The sequence below is a fragment of the Hyperolius riggenbachi genome, chromosome 9, assembly GCF_040937935.1.
Source record: "Hyperolius riggenbachi isolate aHypRig1 chromosome 9, aHypRig1.pri, whole genome shotgun sequence".
In the NCBI taxonomy this organism is placed as follows: Eukaryota; Metazoa; Chordata; class Amphibia; order Anura; family Hyperoliidae; genus Hyperolius; species Hyperolius riggenbachi.
In genome coordinates, this window is record NC_090654.1 from 256,442,490 (window position 1) to 256,460,504 (window position 18,015).

The window sequence follows — 18,015 nt, forward strand, 5'->3', positions numbered from 1 at the left end:
CCATGGTGAGATGGCAAGGTGCACTTCTCTTCAGGACAGCGAGGACAAAGGGGACTATATGTTCCTTAAATGGAGAGACGGGCAGGGTTTACTTCTTCAGGAGAGCGAAGACAAAGGCGGACTATATGTACCTTCCATGGAGAGACAGACAGGGTGTAATATTCCTCAGAAGAGTGAGGACAAAGGCGGACTATATGTACCTTCCATGGAGAGATGGGCAGGGTTTACTTCTTCAGGAGAGCGAGGACAAAAGAGGACTATATGTAACTTCCATGGAGAGATAGGCAAGGTGGACTTCTCTTCAGGACAGCGAGGACAAAGGGGGACTATATGTTCCTTCCATGGAGATATGTGCAGGGTTTACTTCTTCAAGAGAGCGAGGACAAAGGCGTACTATATGTACCTTCCATGGAGAGACAGGCAGGGTGTAGTCCTCAGAAGAGTGAGGACAAAGGCGGACCATATGTACCTTCCATGGAGAGATGGGCAAGGTGGACTTCTCTTCAGGAGAACTAGGACAAAGGAGGACTTTAGGTTCCTTCCATGGAGAGATGGGCAAGGTGGACTTCACTTCAGGAGTGTGGTGGACAAAAGAGGACTATACAGGTCCTTCTCAAAAAATTAGCATATTGTGATAAAGTTCATTATTTTCTGTAATGTACTGATAAACATTAGACTTTCATATATTTTAGATTCATTTCATTACACACAACTGAAGTAGTTGAAGCCTTTTATTGTTTTAATATTGATGATTTTGGCATACAGCTCATGAAAACCCCAAATTCCTATCTCAAAAAATTAGCATATTTCATCCGACCAATAAAAGAAAAGTGTTTTTAAAACAAAAAAAGTCAAACTTCAAATAATTATGTTCAGTTATGCACTCAATACTTGGTCGGGAATCCTTTTGCAGAAATGACTGCTTCAATGCGGCGTGGCATGGAGGCAATCAGCCTGTGGCACTGCTCAGGTGTTTTGGAGGCCCAGGATGCTTCGATAGCGGCCTTAAAGAGGAACTGAAGTAAGAGGTATACGGAGGCTGCCATATTTATTTCCTTTTAATCAATACCAGTTGCCTGGCAGCCCTGCAGGTCTATTTCTCTGCAGTGGTATCTGAATAACACCAGAAACAAGCATGCAGCTAGTATAGTCAGATCTGACTTTAAAGTCTGAAACCCCTGATCTGCTGCATGCTTGTTCAGGGGCTATGGCTAATAGTATTAGAGGCAGAGGATCAGCAGGGCTGCCAGGCAACTGATATTGCTTAAAAGGAAATAAACATGGCAGCCTCCATATACCTCTCTCGTCAGTTCCCCTTTAAGCTCATTCAGAGTGTTGGGTCTTGCGTCTCTCAACTTTCTCTTCACAATATCCCACAGATATTATATGCTAATAAAAATATGCTAATTTTTTGAGATAGGAATTTTGGGTTTTCATGAGCTGTATGCCAAAATCATCAATATTAAAACAATAAAAGGCTTGAACTACTTCAGTTGTGTGTAATGAATCTAAAATATATGAAAGTCTAATGTTTATCAGTACATTACAGAAAATAATGAACTTTATCACAATATGCTAATTTTTTGAGAAGGACCTGTCTATTCCTTCCATGGAGAGATGGGCAGGGTGGTCTTCACTTCAGGAGAGCGAGGACAAAGAGGAGACTATATGTATCTCCCATGGAGAGACAGGCAGGGTGTACTACTTAGAAGAGCGAGGACAAAGGGGGGCTATATGTTCCTTCCATGGAGAGATGGGTGTGGTGGACTTCTCTGCAGGAGAGTGAGGTCAAAGAGGGAGATTATATGTTCCTTCCACGGAGAGACGAACAGGGTGTACTTCTTCAGGAGACTGAGGACAAAGGGGACTACAAGTTCCTTCCATGGAGAGATGGGCAGGGTGTACTTCACTTCAGAAGAGTGAGGACAAAGGGGGACTATATGTTCCTTCTATGGAGAGATGGGTGTGGTGGACTTCTCTTCAGGAAAGTGAGGACAAAGGGGAGACTATATGGATCTCCCATGGAGAGATGGGCAACGTTGACTTCTTCAAGAGAGCGAGGACAAAGGGGGGATAGATCCGACCTATGGATGGATCAGGGTATGGGGAGCTTACACTGTGTTGTATATGAGTGAGAACCTTAAGTTCCAGTAGCATGCATTATCTGCTTGTACTTTCCACCTATTGTACTTTGTGTGGATTTATGCAACATGCTGAGTCATATTCCAACTCTCTGTAATGTGTGGAAAGCGAAGACCCTGCCAGAGCTATTTAACGAGTAACTGAATAGAGGAGGTATGGTGACCATTCTTGCACAAACAGGACAAAAGATAATCCACAATCGGCAGCGCAGAAAAAGAGACTGCAGACAACTTACAACAGATCACCAGTTATAAACAGGTGAATGTCCTATATATAATGTATAAAATAATGTATAATGTTGCTGTAGTGTAGCATAAAATTTGACAGGGACCAGGCTGTAAAAGAGTGTACAAGGTGACAGGGAGCTGGCTGTAGTATAGAGCCTAAGTTCTCAATGTGTGGTACGCATACCCCAGGGGTTACTTCTGATGGTTCCAGGGGGTACTCGGGCTTGATATAATTAATGAAGAATAACAAATTAAGAGTTATAGAAAATTATAAATCTTTTTTAAACAACACCAAATTACTATTTTAGCTAATTAAAAGCAATAATAAATGTTTGGAAATTGTTTAGAACCAATTATCATGTACTAGGATTAAATATCTATTTGTCAAAGGGTACTTGTGATAATGTTTACTATGCCAGGGGTTGCTTGATGAGTACAGTTTTTTAAAAGGTGTACATACCAATAAAATGTTGAGAAACACTGGTATAGAGTATAGTGTGATAGGGAGCTGGCTGTAGTATAATGTACAATATGACAGGGAGTTGGCTGTAAGAGTACTGTGTGACAGGGAGCTGGTTGTAATATAGTATACAAGGTGACAGAGGGCTGGCTGTAGTATAGGGTACAGAGTGACAGGGAGCTGGCTATAGTATAGGGTGCAGCATGACAGGGAGCTGGCTGTAGTATACAGTGTGACAGGGAGCTGGCTGTAGTATAGTGTACAATATGACAGGGAGCTGGCTGTAGTATAGGGTACAGCGTGAAAGGGAGCTGGCTGTAGTATAGAGTATAATGTGACAAGGAGCTGGCTGTAGTATAGAGTACAGTGTGACAGGGCGCCAGCTGTAGTATAGAGTACAATGTGACAGGGAGATGGCTGTAGTATAGTGTACAATGTGACAGTGAGCTGGCTGAACTGTACTGTACAGTGTGACAGGGCACCAGCTGTAGTATAGGGTACAGTGTGACATGATGCTGGCTGTAGTATAGTGTACAATATGAAAGGGAACTGGCTGTAGTATAGGGTACAGCGTGAAAGGGAGCTGGCTGTAGTATAGAGTATAATGTGACAAGGAGCTGACTGTAGTATAGGGTACAGTGTGACAGGGTGCCAGCTGTAGTATAGAGTACAATGTGACAGGGAGATGGCTGTAGTATAGTGTACAATGTGACAGTGAGCTGGCTGAACTGTACTGTACAGTGTGACAGGGCACCAGCTGTAGTATAGGGTACAGTGTGACATGATGCTGGCTGTAGTATAGTGTACAATATGAAAGGGAGCTGGCTGTATTATAGAGTGCAGTGTGACAAGGAGCTGGCTGTAGTATAGCGTACAGTGTGAAAAGGGCGCCAGCTGTAGTATAGGGTACAGCGTGACAGGCTGTAGTATAGGGTACAGCGGGACAGGGAGCTGCCTGTAGTAAAGTTTACAATATAACAGGGACCTGGCTGTAGTATAGCGTACAGCTTGAAAGGTAGCTGACTGTAGTATAGGGTACAGCGTGATGGGGAGCTGGCTGTAGTATAGTGTACAAGGTGACAAGGGGCTGACTATAGTATAGTGTACAGTGTGACGTGATGCTGGCTGTAGTTAGTGTACAATGTGACAGGGAGCTGGCTGTAGTATAGTGTACACTGTGACAGGGAGCTGTCAGTACTGTATGTACAGTGTGACGGGGAGCTGGATGTAGTATAGGGTACAGCGTGACAGGGAGCTGGCTATAATATAGCATACAAGGTGACAGGTGGCTGGCTGTAGTATAGGGTACGGTGTGAGGGGAGATGGCTGTAGTATAGGGCACAGCGTGACAGGGAGCTGGCTGTAGTATCATGTACAGCGTGACAGGGAGCTGGGTGAAGCATAGTGTACCAGGGAGCCGGTTGTAATATAGGGTACAGCATGACAGGGAGCTGGCTGTAGTATAGTGTACAGTCTGACAGACAGCTGTCTGTACTGTAGTGTACAGTGTGACGGGGAGCTGGCTGTAGTATAGGGTACAGTCTGATAGGGAGCTGGCTGTAATATAGTATACAAGGTGACAGGGCGCTGGCTGTAGTATAGGGTACAGCGTGACAGGGTGCCGGCTGTAGTATAGTGTGCAGTGTGACAGGGAGCTGGCTGTAGTATAGGGGACAGCGTGACAGGGAGCTGGCTGTTGTATAGTGTACAATATGACAGGGAGCTGGCTGTAGTATAGGGTACAGTGTGGCAGGGAGCTGGCTGCAGTATACGGTACAGTGTGACAGGGAGATGGTTGTAGTATAGTGTACAGTGTGAAAAGGGCACCAGCTGTAGTATAGGGTACAGCGTGACAGGCTGTAGTATAGGGTACAGCGTGACAGGGAGCTGGCTGTAGTATAGTGTACAATATGACAGGGAGCTGGCTGTAGTATAGGGTAACTTGTGACAGGGAGCTGGCTGTAGTATAGTACAGTGTGACAGGGAGCTGACTGTAGTATAGGGTACAGCGTGACAGGCTGTAGTATAGGGTACAGCATGACAGGGAGCTGGCTGTAGTATAGTGTACAATATGACAGGGAGCTGGCTGTAGTATAGGGTAACGTGTGACAGGGAGCTGGCTGTAGTATAGTGTACAATATGACAGGGAGCTGGCTGTAGTATAGTGTACAATATGACAGGGAGCTGGCTGTAGTATAGTGTACAATATGACAGGGAGCTGGCTGTAGTATAGGGTAACGTGTGACAGGGAGCTGGCTGTAGTATAGTACAGTGTGACAGGGAGCTTGCTGTAATATAGGGTAACATGTGACAGGGACCTGGCTGTAATATAGTGTACAATGTGACAAGGAGCTGACTGTAGTATGGGGTACAGCGTGACAGGCTGTAGTATAGGGTACAGCGGGACAGGGAGCTGCCTGTAGTAAAGTTTACAATATGACAGGGACCTGGCTGTAGTATAGCGTACAGCTTGAAAGGTAGCTGACTGTAGTATAGGGTACAGCGTGATGGGGAGCTGGCTGTAGTATAGTGTACAAGGTGACAAGGGGCTGACTATAGTATAGTGTACAGTGTGACGTGATGCTGGCTGTAGTTAGTGTACAATGTGACAGGGAGCTGGCTGTAGTATAGTGTACACTGTGACAGGGAGCTGTCAGTACTGTATGTACAGTGTGACGGGGAGCTGGATGTAGTATAGGGTACAGCGTGACAGGGAGCTGGCTATAATATAGCATACAAGGTGACAGGTGGCTGGCTGTAGTATAGGGTACGGTGTGAGGGGAGATGGCTGTAGTATAGGGCACAGCGTGACAGGGAGCTGGCTGTAGTATCATGTACAGCGTGACAGGGAGCTGGGTGTAGCATAGTGTACCAGGGAGCCGGTTGTAATATAGGGTACAGCATGACAGGGAGCTGGCTGTAGTATAGTGTACAGTCTGACAGACAGCTGTCTGTACTGTAGTGTACAGTGTGACGGGGAGCTGGCTGTAGTATAGGGTACAGTCTGATAGGGAGCTGGCTGTAATATAGTATACAAGGTGACAGGGCGCTGGCTGTAGTATAGGGTACAGCGTGACAGGGTGCCGGCTGTAGTATAGTGTGCAGTGTGACAGGGTGCTGGCTGTAGTATGGTGTACAGTGTGCCAGGGAGCCGGCTGTAGTATGGTGTACAGTGTGTCAGGGAGCCGGTTGTAGCATAGTGTACAGTGTAACAGGGTGCCGGCTGTGCTATAGTGTACAGTGTGGCAGGGAGCCGGCTGTAGCATAATGTACAGTGTGGCAGGGAGCCGGCTGTAGCATAGTGTACAGTGTGGCAGGGCTCCGGCTGTAGCACAGTGTACTATATGACAGGGTGCCAGCTGTAGCATAGTGTACAGTGTGACAGGGAGCCAGCTGTAGCATAGTGTACAATATGACAGGGTGCCAGCTGTAGCACAGTGTACAGTGTGGCAGGGAGCCGGCTGTAGCATAGTGTACAATATGACAGGGTGCCAGCTGTAGCACAGTGTACAGTGTGGCAGGGAGCCGGCTGTAGCATAGTGTACAATATGACAGGGTGCCAGCTGTAGCATAGTATACAGTGTGACAGGGAGCCAGCTGTAGCATAGTGTACAATATGAGAGGGTGCCAGCTGTAGCACAGTGTACAGTGTGGCAGGGAGCCGGCTGTAGCATAGTGTACAATATGACAGGGTGCCAGCTGTAGCATAGTGTACAGTGTGACAGGGAGCCAGCTGTAGCATAGTGTACAAGATGACAGGGTGCCAGCTGTAGCACAGTGTACAGTGTGGCAGGGAGCTGGCTGTAGCACAGTGTACAGTGTGGCAGGGAGCCAGCTGTGGCATATTGTACAGTGTGGCAGGGAGTCGGCTGTAGCATAGTGTACAATATGACAGGGTGCCAGCTGCAGTAGAGTGTACAGTGTGACAGGGAGCCAGCTGTAGCATAGTGTACAATATGACAGGGTGCCAGCTGTAGCATAGTGTACAGTGTGACAGGGAGCCAGCTGTAGCATAGTGTACAAGATGACAGGGTGCCAGCTGTAGCACAGTGTACAGTGTGGCAGGGAGCTGGCTGTAGCACAGTGTACAGTGTGGCAGGGAGCCAGCTGTGGCATATTGTACAGTGTGGCAGGGAGTCAGCTGTAGCATAGTGTACAATATGACAGGGTGTCAGCTGCAGTAGAGTGTACAGTGTGACAGGGTGCCAGCTGTAGCATAGTGTACAGTGTGGCAGGGAGTCGGCTGTAGCACAGTGTACAGTGTGGCAGGGAGCCGGCTGTAGCACAGTGTACAGTGTGGCAGGGAGCCGGCTGTAGCATAGTGTACAGTGTGGCAGGGTGCCGGCTGTAGCATAGTGTACAGTGTGGCAGGGAGCTGGCTGTAGCATAGTGTACAGTGTGGCAGGGAGCTGGCTGTAGCATAGTGTACAGTGTGGCAGGGAGCTGGCTGTAGCATAGTGTACAGTGTGGCAGGGAGATGGCTGTAGCACAGTGTACAGTGTGGCAGGGAGCTGGCTGTAGCATAGTGTACAGTGTGACAGGGTGCTGGTTGTAGTATAGTGTACAGTGTGGCAGGGTGCCTGCTGTAGCATAGTGTACAGTGTGACAGAGAGCTGGCTGTACTTTAGTGTACAGTGTCACACACCCCTACTGTCCAGACTGCTTAGCGCCTCCCAATCCACCTTCAGCCCACAGATCATCACATCACATCTATGCAATCAATGTGCCAGAGCAACTGGAATTGGGTAAACAAAAGAGGAGGGAACGCATGGAAAACACCAACACTTTACTTCTTATGTAGCATTGACTTTGTGCCTTGCCTCCGCAGGCATTGTGACCTCCTGGAATCATGCATGTCTGGATCCCCTCCGCTGTGATCTGCTTTGTGATGGGTTGCAGTTTATCCTCAGCAGATTATACCTCCAGTGTGAAGCCTGTTTTGCCTGCAGCAGTGAGCGCTATGAATAGTACAGTGTATAGCATCGTTTTTGATGCAGGAAGTACCGGAACACGAATTCACATCTATATCTTTCATCGGAAAACTACAGGTGGGAGCATACAAATACAATATTTCTTGAAATGACCTCAGCGCTATTGGATATTCCACAATTTTATCTCCATCACTAAACACCCAATACAGTGCAGGCTTACCGGATTCTATTAAGACCCAGATTATAAGGTCTTAAAAGCGTTTTTGCCCAATCACAGCCTCGATCACCACTTCCTCCTTGGTCATCAGCGATCACCTCATCTCCTTAACTCGCTCCCAATAAAATGTAATATAAACCAAAACACATCTAAGTGTATACCGTTTCAAAATACTTCATTTATTGCACATCCATATTAAATACAAGTAAAATGCAATCCTTGATACTCACTTCCGGGCCCTTCTGACAGGGACCCATGAAGTTAAATCGCACATCAATCAATCCTCCTCTGGAGTGCCGTCACTTTCTATCATCCGTAGGCCCGACCGGTTTCGCTGTTGCGTCCTCAGGGGCTTGCTTGGATGTGCAATAAATGAAGTATTTTGAAACGGTATACACTTAGATGTGTTTTGGAGCGAGTTAAAGTGAACCCGAGGTGGGTTTGAAGAATATTATCTGCATACAGAGGCTGGATCTGCCTATACAGCCCAGCCTCTGTTGCTATCCCAAACCCCCCTAAGGTCCCCCTGCACTCTGCAATCCCTCATAAATCACAGCCACGCTGCTGACAAACAGCTTGTCAGAGCTGGCTGTGTTTATCTCTATAGTGTCAGTCTGCTGCTCTCCCCGCCTCCTGCCGAACTCCAGTCCCCGCCTGCATCCCTTCCCTCCCTGCTGATTGGAGGGAAGGGACGGGGGCAGGGACTGGAGCGATGCAGGAGGTGGGGGAGCAGCTGAGACTGAAACTACAGATGTAAACACAGCCTCACAGCAAGGCTGTGATGTATGAGGGATTGCAGAGTGCAGGGGGACCTTAGTGGGGTTTGGGATAGCAACAGAGGCTGGGCTGTTTAGGCAGATCCAGCCTCTGTATGCAGATAACGTTCTTTAAACACACCTCGGGTTCTCTTTAAGGAGATGAGGTGATCGTTGGTGACCAAGGAGGAAGTGGTGATCGAGGCTGTGATTGGGCAAAAACGCTTTTAAGACCTTATAATCTGGGTCTTAATAGAATCCGGTAAGCCTGCACTGTATTGGGTGTTTGGTGACGGAGATAAAATTGTGGAATATCCAATAGCGCTGAGGTCATTTCAAGAAATATACTTTGGGAGTCTATCTGAGGACTTTTACCTCGTGGCAGCTGAAGGGACTATTTCAGATTTCTCTGGTGCAGATATTTGAGTGTATAAGCATACAAATACAATATTTCCACATTTCTACTAATCCAGTAATCTGATCATACATATATCACAACTTTTCTATATAAGAAAGAGGGAGACATAAGCCACGCCCTTGGCACACCCCTAAGCACGCCCCTGACACACCCCTAGTCAAACATACCATAAACATAAGAAAAATATGTCGTTTTACAATTCAAACCACACTGGTCCTTTCTTTGTGTCTCCATTAGCCTTCATGTTAACATTTGAAAATAAAAAAAATACATTAACTTAAAGCAAGTCTGAAGGGATTTTTAAAATAAAAAACAGATACTCACCTACGGAGAGGGAAGGCTCTGGGTCGATTGTTCTAGTCGCTTGATGTATGGCTACCTTTACAACCACTTGCATTAGGAGTAAACTCGGTTTGCTCCTAATACAAACATTATTTGCTAAATCTTTCTAAGTTGACTTGAACAGGGGAGGGGTAACCGCAATACCTCAAACCAGCTTCTGAAATATAGATTTAAAGGCGCCAATACCATACTGTGATTATACATAACTCTGATGGGTGCGTCCAGGGCCGGATTTACCATGAGGCACTGTAGGCATGTGCCTACGGGTGCCTGATGATGGAAAGGTGGCCCCCTCCCCGAGTGCCTCCCTCCTTCCCTATGCAGAGTCCTGATGAGATAGTAAATAGGAGATTACTCAACCTGCTCTCGGCATTCAACTGACGAGGGGTTTGTAGATTCCTAGAGGGCAAAATCTAAGGGGCCAGAACATCTGTGCCTATAGGCTTCTTTGAGGTAAATCCGGGCCTGGGTGCATCATACTTATCCTTGCGATTTCCAGCTGCGTTTTTCTACGTTTTGACTGGTGGATGGTGGAGGTGGTGTTGGGGTTGCCCACAGCAGAGGGGGGTGCAGGAATGTTGGCAGCAGAAGAGCTAGAAAGGTGGAAGGCTAAGGGAGCCAGTCAACTGCCTCTTCTGCATTCTGGGAATTAACAGCATGTCCCTTCTACAGATTAGCACATATGCAACAGCATGTCGCACCAGCTCGACCCCTACTTCCTCTGCGCTTTGGCCTGCCTCGGCCTGCCATGTTTATAAAGACAGGGACATGCAACACTTTGTGTCTGAATGTCAGTGACTTTTTTTAACCACTTCAGTACCAGAAGTATCCCATAAGGACTAGAGACTTAAAGGGACTCAGAGATCAAATAAATAAAAAAAAATTATACATACCTGGGGCTTCCTCCAGCCCCATTTACACGATCGCTTCCACGCCGCCATCCTCTGCTGCCTGAAGCTACGAGAACCCGGGTCCCGTCACAGATGTCATCTGAGCCAGCCTACACAGGAGAAGCGGGCCCTCTATGTATCTCTCTAGCGGTTGCTGGAGAGATACATAAACAGCGCACTTCTCTTATGCTACACTGGCTCCAACTGATGGCCTATCTAGTAAGGGGGGGGGGGGGGGGACATCACTGGTTATGTAAACTTGGGGGGGGGGAGACACACCACTGGCCACCTATACTGGGGGACATCTCTGGCTACCGATCCCTAGTATAGATTGCCAGAGATGTCCAACTAGTAAAGATGTTCCCCTTATATACGTAGCCAGAGGTGCTCCCAGTATAGGTAGCCAGACTCCAATCCACATGACTCCAGCGGCATGTCCTCAGAGACACCGTTGAAGCCATGGAAACCGGACGTTAAGTAGCTGAGGTGAAGAAGTTGTGAGATATGTCACAAAAGCCTGGAGAGGTGAGGTATTTGTTTGCTCCATTCCCAGCTCTGCAATTCAGGGGGCCCACCACAAATCTCCAAAAAGCCCACAACAGGTCCCCTTATTGCATGACATAAACTTGGGGCCCAACACAATTGCCTTGGTTACTTTTTGGATAATATGGCCTTGCTTCCATGTGTAATACAGCGGCTGGCAGTGATAGATGATAAACAAGCTCTTTCTCCTGGATTTCTTCTTTTTGTACTGTGGTTGGTACGTATTTCTTTCCTTCTGAGCCACAGGTTCTTCTCTGGAATTGGACCATGAAATCTTTGAGTCTGTGAAGCCGGGATTGTCTGCCTATGTTGCGGATCCAGAGAAGGTGAGCGGAATGCAGCTTGTGGTAGTGGTGCACTCTGCATACTGTGTACAGTGGCTTCTGTAAGGGGACCTGCTTTTCTGTTCTAGGGGGCAGACACTGTACGTTCTTTACTTCTCCTGGCGCTGGATGCTGTACCACCGACTCAGTGGAAGGAAACCCCTCTGATACTGAGGGCCACTGCAGGTCTGCGTCTACTTCCAGAAGGCAAAGCCGACTCCCTGCTGAGCGAGGTGAGATTCTACCACAGGTTGGCATGATTTCCTCCAAAACACACGTAAGACAAGGGGGCTCTCTGCAGGTTCATACATGATAGAAAAGCTTTACAATCCTACATACCTGAATGAAGGCTCTACAATTCTAGATGTATAGAGGGGGCTCTACAATTCCAGATATATGGAGGGGGCTCTACAATTCCAGATGTATAGAGGGGGCTCTACAATTCCAGATGTATAGAGGGGGCTCTACAATTCCAGATGTATAGAGGGGGCTCTACAATTCCAGATGTATAGAGGGGGCTCTACAATTCCAGATGTATAGAGGGGGCTCTACAATTCCAGATGTATAGAGGGGGCTCTACAATTCCAGATGTATAGAGGGAGCTCTACAATTCCAGATGTATAGACAGGGCTCTACAATTCCAGATGTATAAAGGGGGCTCTACAATGCCAGATATATAGAGGGAGCTCTACAATTCCAGATATATAGAGGGAGCTCTACAATTCCAGATGTATAGAGGAGGCTCTACAATTCCAGATGTATAGAGGGAGCTCTACAATTCCAGATGTATAGAGGGGGCTCTACAATGCCAGATATATAGAGGAGGCTCTACAATTCCAGATGTATAGAGGGGGCTCTACAATTCCAGATGTATAGAGGGGGCTCTACAATGCCAGATATATAGAGGGAGCTCTACAATTCCAGATATATAGAGGGAGCTCTACAATTCCAGATGTATAGAGGAGGCTCTACAATTCCAGATGTATAAAGGAGGCTCTACAATTCCAGATACATAGAGGGGGCTCTATAACTTTAGATATGTAGAGGGGGTTATACAATGCCGGTTATATAGAGGGGGCTCTACGATTCCAGATATATAGAGGGGGCTCTATAATTCCAGAAGTAAAGAGGAGTTATTCTATCAGACTATATTTGATAAGAGTTGCTCTACAATCGTTGATACAGTATATGCGAGAGGAAAGGTGCTATATAATCTGTATATAAGGAGTGTGAGTATTTGTAGATATGTTGAGAAGTTGCTCTACATTTCTTTACATACAGTATGGAGGGCATTGATGGGATTTCTTTTGTTTTTCAGGTAACAAAAGTTTTTCTTTCTTCTCCCTTTTTGTTGCCCGAGAACAGCGTCTCCATCCTTGCTGGATCTGATGAAGGTGAGCCTTTCTAGGGATCTACTGAACATTGTTCCAAATATGTCTCCCAATATTTACAATATCTGTATAATACAAATAAATACAAACATTTCTACATTCAATCAATGCTTAAAGGATACCACAACTGACATGTGGCATAATGAGATAGACATGGGTATGTACAGTGCCTAGCACACAAATAACTATGCTGTGTTCCTTTTTTTCTTTCTCTGCCTGAAAGAGGTAAATATCAGGTATGTAAGTGGCTGACTCAGTCCTGACTCAGACAGGAAGTGACTACAGTGTGACCTTCACTGATAAGAAATTCCAATTATAAAACACTTTCCTAGAAGAAAATGGCTTCTGAGAGCAAGAAAGAGATAAAAAAGGGGGAAATTCTTATCAGTGAGGGTCACACTGTAGTCACTTCCTGTCTGAGTCAGGACTGAGTCAGCCACTTACATACCTGATATTTACCTCTTTCAGGCAGAGAAAGAAAAAAAAGGAACACAGCATAGTTATTTGTGTGCTAGGCACTGTACATACCCATGTCTATCTCATTATGCCACATTTCAGTTGTGGTATCCTTTAACAAATAAACTATTCAGGTAATTTTTCTCTGTGTGCTATATGGGTATGTGGGTCTCATCTTCTGCTATCACATGCCACCCCATCCCACCTTCTATCATATGTCATCCCATCCTACCTTCTCTTATCACACGTCAGATCATCTCATCCTCTCCTACCACATGTCAGCACATCCCATCTTCTATCACACGTCACCCTATCTCACCTTCTATCACACGTCACCCCATCCCACCTTCTTCTTAAGTCGGCCCATCCCACCTTCTCATATCACACGTCTGCCCATACCATCATCTCTCACACGCCTTATCACATATCAGCCTATCCCATCATCTCATATCACATATCAGTCCACCCCATCTTGTTCTATCACATATAAACCCATCCCAACTTCTCCTGCACATGTCAGTCCATCCCATCTCCTTCTATAACAGGTCACCCCATCTTCTCCGATCACATGTTAGCCCATGCTATCTTTTCCTATCACCCTTCAGCCCATCTTCTCCTATCACACATCAGCCCATCCTAACTTCTACACACATCAGCCCATCCCAACGTCTCCTACTCACGTCAGCCCATCCCACCTTCTCCTATCACATGTCAATCCATCTTCACCTATCACATATCAGTCCATCCCATCTTCTCTCTTATCAAGTCAGTCCATCTTCTATTACACATCAACCCATCCCACCTTCTCCTGTCACGTTACCCCATCTTCTCCTATCACATGTCACCTATGTCATCCCATCTTATTCTGTCACGTATCATTCCTCCAAGCCTCATCCTATCACATGTCAGTCCATCTAATATCATCATATGTCACCCCATCTCATCCCATCAGCCTAGCCCATGTTCTGCTGTCCCATCAGTTAATCATTTCCCATGCCATTACATTTTCCCCTATGTCATGTCAGCCATTCATAATCCATCCCTTTATCTCATCACAAATTACATTCACAAAAGGCTATGGTAAGCGTTCTGCACAATGCGTACATTTAATGCATATAAATAGTGTAGCAAGCATTACACAAGCAATGTGTGGGCTGAGAACAGGGCCGGTTCTAGACTTTTTGCTGCCTGAGGTAGACTTGTGAGGATGCTCCCCCCCCCCCCCAATCACACAGCAGCCAACAATTTGCACTGCACATTATAGCTGGGGTGAACCGCCTGGAAAAACACCCTCAGTATAGGTAGGTAGCCAGGTGTAGGTGTCCCCAGTATCGGTAGCTAGGTACAGTTGCCCCCAGTATAAGTTAGTCAGGTACAGTTACCCCCAGTATAGGTTGGCCGGGCACTCTCTTCACTTCCTGTTTCTGCCTCGTGCTGCCCCCAGACTTCTGCCGCCTGAGGAAGTTGTCTCACTTGGCCTTATGGGCGGACCGGGCCTGGCTGAGAATATATTTGAGTTGCGCAAGCTTTGTAATGTATGTAACATATCTATCGTAACACCATAATTAATGCAGTAAGCGCAGGTACATTTTACTAATCTTTTCAATACAGTCCCAACTCCAAGTCACAAATCGCTGATCACCTCTTATTTCTCTCCACAGGAATATTAGCCTGGATATCTGTGAACTTCCTGACAGGTGAAGCCAGTATTCATGTAGTCTCTAGATACATGTAAGGGGTGTAGTATGTGGGTGCACCTTGTGTGAGTATGCGGTCTGCTCTTGGCCTGGATGTAATGTGCATTTGGATACAGCATGCGCATTGCGTCTGTGTGCACAGAGCGCACATTGCATCTATGTGCACATCACACCCCAACACAGAGCATACACTAAACACAGGCACACGTTGCGCACAGAGTCTGGGAATAGAATGTGCCTGGGTGTAGGGTGTCTGCCTGGGTATAGCATGTGCCTGGGTATAGGGTGTCTGCCTGGGTATTTTTATGCCTGGGTATATGGTGTCTGCCTGGGTATAGCATGTGCCTGGGTATAGAGTGTCTGCCTGGGTATAGCATGTGCCTGGGTATAGGGCAGTGATGGCTAACCTTTCAGAGGCCGAGTGCCCAAACTGCGACCTAACACCGACTTATTTACCTCCGAGTGCCAATGGGGGGTGGGGTTGCGCCGCGGCGAAAAATGGGCGTGGCCATGATATTGTATGGGCGAAGCTAACGTAATGATGTAACAGCGAGGCATAAGAAAGCAGTGTTTCCGCCATGATGTGGTGAAACGAGGATTCGCATCATGGGTGTGCAGAAACTGTGTGATGCTATTTATACCCGCCGTAACCCCAAAGCAGCAAATATAGCCAACTATGACCATTAAGGGCTCCTTCACACTATGTCCTGCGCTGTCAGTTTTGCAACGCACATAATGTAAGATTCATATGGTAATGAAAGTCAATAGACTTCTATGTTACCATTCACACTACAGGTGTGCGTTCCCATGCGTTACGTTGTAACGCATCTGGGAACATTTTAACGCACAACACATACATTTCCCCGATGGGTACAGCTGCCGACGTCCACGCTTTAGCGCACCACAACGTGCATTCCGTGCGATCCCTGTGCGTTGGCAGCGCATGCATGAAATCGCATTTGTGCATACGTTCTGTAGTGTGAATGAGCCCTTAATAATAAATGCAGCAACAGTTACCCCAGACACCAGAAAATAAACGCAATGTGTGCAACATTTCAGCAGAAAATCTTGCAATGTGGGCCACATTTCACCAGAAAACAAACGCAGTGGGCTACATTTCACCAGAAAATAGACGCAGTGGGCCACATTTCAAGAGAAAATAAACGCAGTGGGCCACATTTCACCAGAAAACAAACGCAGCGGGCAGCATTTCACCAGAAAACAAACGCAGTGGGCAGCATTTCACCAGAAAACAAACGCAGCGGGCAGCATTTCACCAGAAAATAAACGCAGTGGGCCACATTTCACCAGAAAACAAACACAACGGGCAGCATTTCTCCAGAAAACAAACACAACGGGCAGCATTTCTCCAGAAAATAAACGCAGTGGGCCACATTTCACCAGAAAACAAACGCAGTGGGCAGCATTTCACCAGAAAACAAACACAACGGGCAGCATTTCTCCAGAAAATAAACGCAGTGGGCCACATTTCACCAGAAAACAAACGCAACGGGCAGCATTTCCCCAGAAAACAAACGCAGCGGGCAGCATTTCACCAGAAAACAAACGCAGCGGGCAGCATTTCATCAGAAAATAAACGCAGCAGGCAGCATTTCACCAGAAAACAGACGCAGTGGGCCACATTTCACCAGAAAATAAACGCAGTGGGCCACATTTCACCAGAAAATAAACGCAGTGGGCCACAATTCACCAGAAAACAAACGCAGCGGGCAGCATTTCACCAGAAAACAAACGCAGCGGGCAGCATTTCACCAGAAAACAAAAGCAGTGGGCCAAATTTCACCAGAAAATAGACGCAGTGGGCCACATTTCAAGAGAAAATAAACGCAGTAGGCCACATTTCACCAGAAAACAAACGCAGCGGGCAGCATTTCACAAGAAAACAAACGCAGCGGGCAGCATTTCACCAGAAAATAAACGCAGTGGGCCACATTTCACCAGAAAACAAACACAACGGGCAGCATTTCTCCAGAAAATAAACGCAGTGGGCCACATTTCACCAGAAAACAAATGCAACGGGCAGCATTTCCCCAGAAAACAAACGCAGCGGGCAGCATTTCACCAGAAAACAAACGCAGCGGGCAGCATTTCACCAGAAAACAAACGCAGCGGATAGCATTTCACCAGAAAACAGACTCAGTGGGCCACATTTCACCAGAAAATAAACGCAGCAGGCAGCATTTCACCAGAAAACAGACGTAGTGGGCCACATTTCACCAGAAAATAAACGCAGTGGGCCACATTTCACCAGAAAATAAACGCAGTGGGACACAATTCACCAGAAAACAAACGCAGCGGGCAGCATTTCACCAGAAAGCAAACGCAGCGGGCAGCATTTCACCAGAAAACAAACGCAGTGGGCCAAATTTCACCAGAAAACAAACGCAGCGGGCAGCATTTCACCAGAAGACAAACGCAGCGGGCAGCATTTCACCAGAAGACAAACGCAGTGGGCCACAATTCACCAGAAAACAAACGCAGTGGGCAGCATTTCACAGTAAATAAACACAATGTGGGAAACATAGAATTTAGCAGAAAATAACACAGTGGGCCAAAAAAAGTAATGTACTCACCTGACAGAAGTCTTCTCTCTCTCTCTGCTGGGCTCTGGCGCGCATCTCCCCCGGACGTTCCTTCTGCAGCTGAGTCTCCCGCGCTGCCGCTGACAGGCAGAGTGCAGGGCTATGGGAAGATGGCGCCCGAAGCCCTGTACGCAGCGGGCAGCATTTCACCACAAAAAAAACGCAGCGGGCAGCATTTCATCAGAAAATAAACGCAGCAGGCAGCATTTCACCAGAAAACAGACGCAGTGGGCCACATTTCACCAGAAAATAAATGCAGTGGGCCACATTTCACCAGAAAATAAACGCAGTGGGCCACAATTCACCAGAAAACAAACGCAGCGGGCAGCATTTCACCAGAAAACAAACGCAGCGGGCAGCATTTCACCAGAAAACAAAAGCAGTGGGCCAAATTTCACCAGAAAATAGACGCAGTGGGCCACATTTCAAGAGAAAATAAACGCAGTGGGCCACATTTCACCAGAAAACAAACGCAGCGGGCAGCATTTCACAAGAAAACAAACGCAGCGGGCAGCATTTCACCAGAAAATAAACGCAGTGGGCCACATTTCACCAGAAAACAAACACAACGGGCAGCATTTCTCCAGAAAATAAACGCAGTGGGCCACATTTCACCAGAA

At 46.8% G+C, this 18,015-nt stretch overlaps 1 protein-coding gene across 1 annotated transcript in view; it reads left to right on the forward strand.

Moving 5' to 3' along the window:
* The first annotated feature begins 1,600 nt into the window (after nucleotides 1-1,600).
* Nucleotides 1,601-18,015, forward strand: part of ENTPD5 (ectonucleoside triphosphate diphosphohydrolase 5 (inactive)) — a 38,553-nt gene continuing 22,138 nt past the window's right edge. Inside the window, exons 1-6 of the mRNA XM_068254358.1 lie at nucleotides 1,601-2,400; nucleotides 7,658-7,877; nucleotides 11,172-11,251; nucleotides 11,338-11,481; nucleotides 12,567-12,642; nucleotides 14,757-14,792. Of these exons, the coding sequence (XP_068110459.1) occupies nucleotides 7,679-7,877; nucleotides 11,172-11,251; nucleotides 11,338-11,481; nucleotides 12,567-12,642; nucleotides 14,757-14,792 (535 nt within the window). The 5' untranslated portion in view covers nucleotides 1,601-2,400; nucleotides 7,658-7,678. The remainder of the gene's footprint in view (nucleotides 2,401-7,657; nucleotides 7,878-11,171; nucleotides 11,252-11,337; nucleotides 11,482-12,566; nucleotides 12,643-14,756; nucleotides 14,793-18,015) is intronic.